Source organism: Penaeus monodon, chromosome 21 (genome assembly GCF_015228065.2).
Source record: "Penaeus monodon isolate SGIC_2016 chromosome 21, NSTDA_Pmon_1, whole genome shotgun sequence".
In the NCBI taxonomy this organism is placed as follows: Eukaryota; Metazoa; Arthropoda; class Malacostraca; order Decapoda; family Penaeidae; genus Penaeus; species Penaeus monodon.
The window spans coordinates 42,296,597-42,297,694 of record NC_051406.1 but is presented as its reverse complement, the minus strand read 5'-3'; the positions used below and the strand labels follow the sequence as shown (position 1 = coordinate 42,297,694).

Sequence of the window (1,098 nt, the reverse complement as noted above, 5' to 3'; positions counted from 1 at the left end):
TTTTCTCCAATATTCCGATTTATAGCCAGATTTATTGATTTATTATGAAGTATATATTTTAGATCAGATCAAAATGAAGATACTGATAATTTTTTAATATATTTATTATAACTTTCAGGTTGTGTTCCTAATGTACCTGTGGAGCATAGACATGGATGCTGTGCTAGTTGCTATGTCATGCTTTAGTTTGCTGTGCGAAGAAGCAGATATTAGGTGTGTGTGGGATGAAGTCACAGCAACAGTTACCTACCTGTTACCAAACTATCATGTCTACCAGGAGTTAGCTTCTGCCTCTACCGTCCTCACAACAGGTATGGTTTTAAACTGCAAATAGGAGATTGACTTTTATTTTTTATCTAGATTTTTTTTTTTATCTTGTTTACTGATTTACAGGTAATTGTCATTAACTTCCAAGAGTGTAAGATAGTAACATTATTAATGATTTATTTAATCCTTATGTATAGGAAAGTGTAGTGCAGACAGGTAGTATTTTACTACAGGAATGTAATTACTAGGCAACATTACAGTACTAGACTAATTGATCAGCTTGAGTATTTAGATTGTGTAACTTGGAGTGTAATATATGTGATGCAATATTTCATCTCTAGAATATTTGAGGTAAGTTTTTAACTTGAAAATAATAAACTGCTTGGTGAGTTTATGTATAATCCATATGTGGTACATAAAGTAGATTGCTCTGCATACAAGAGGTTATAACTAACATTAGTTTTTGCTGTTGTTGGTTTTATCAGTAAAGCAAAGTATTTTATTCCCTTAATGCAGCCTCTTTGGAATCCAGAATTTTTTGCCAACAACACCACCAGGGTAAGGTCCTCTGTGACTTTTTAAACATGAAGTTTTGACTTATTTTATGATAGTATTTGTTTTTGTTATTTGGTCTGTATTTTGTATTTTATGTTGGCATATATTGTAATGCAGAGGTTGAAGTACTGTGTGATGAGAGAGTAGTATTGAGTGAAGTATTGTTTATTTTGACATGTGAATAGTATGACAGAGATTAAAGTACACTAGATTTGAAATATCAGTAGATGTATAGACACTCTAGGTATTCTTCTTCTTTTGATTTACTATATCAAA

General features: G+C 31.4%; 1 protein-coding gene across 8 annotated transcripts in view; it reads left to right on the top strand.

Moving 5' to 3' along the window:
- Positions 1-1,098, top strand: part of LOC119586518 (neurofibromin-like) — a gene marked incomplete at its 5' end in the record, with an annotated part of 66,980 nt that overhangs the window by 18,593 nt on the left and 47,289 nt on the right. For all 8 annotated transcript variants that reach the window (XR_005229956.1, XM_037935267.1, XM_037935261.1 and 5 more), the window contains 1 exon segment: positions 117-311. Coding sequence is in view for 7 of the 8 variants with exons in the window: in XM_037935267.1 (XP_037791195.1) it covers positions 117-311 (195 nt within the window).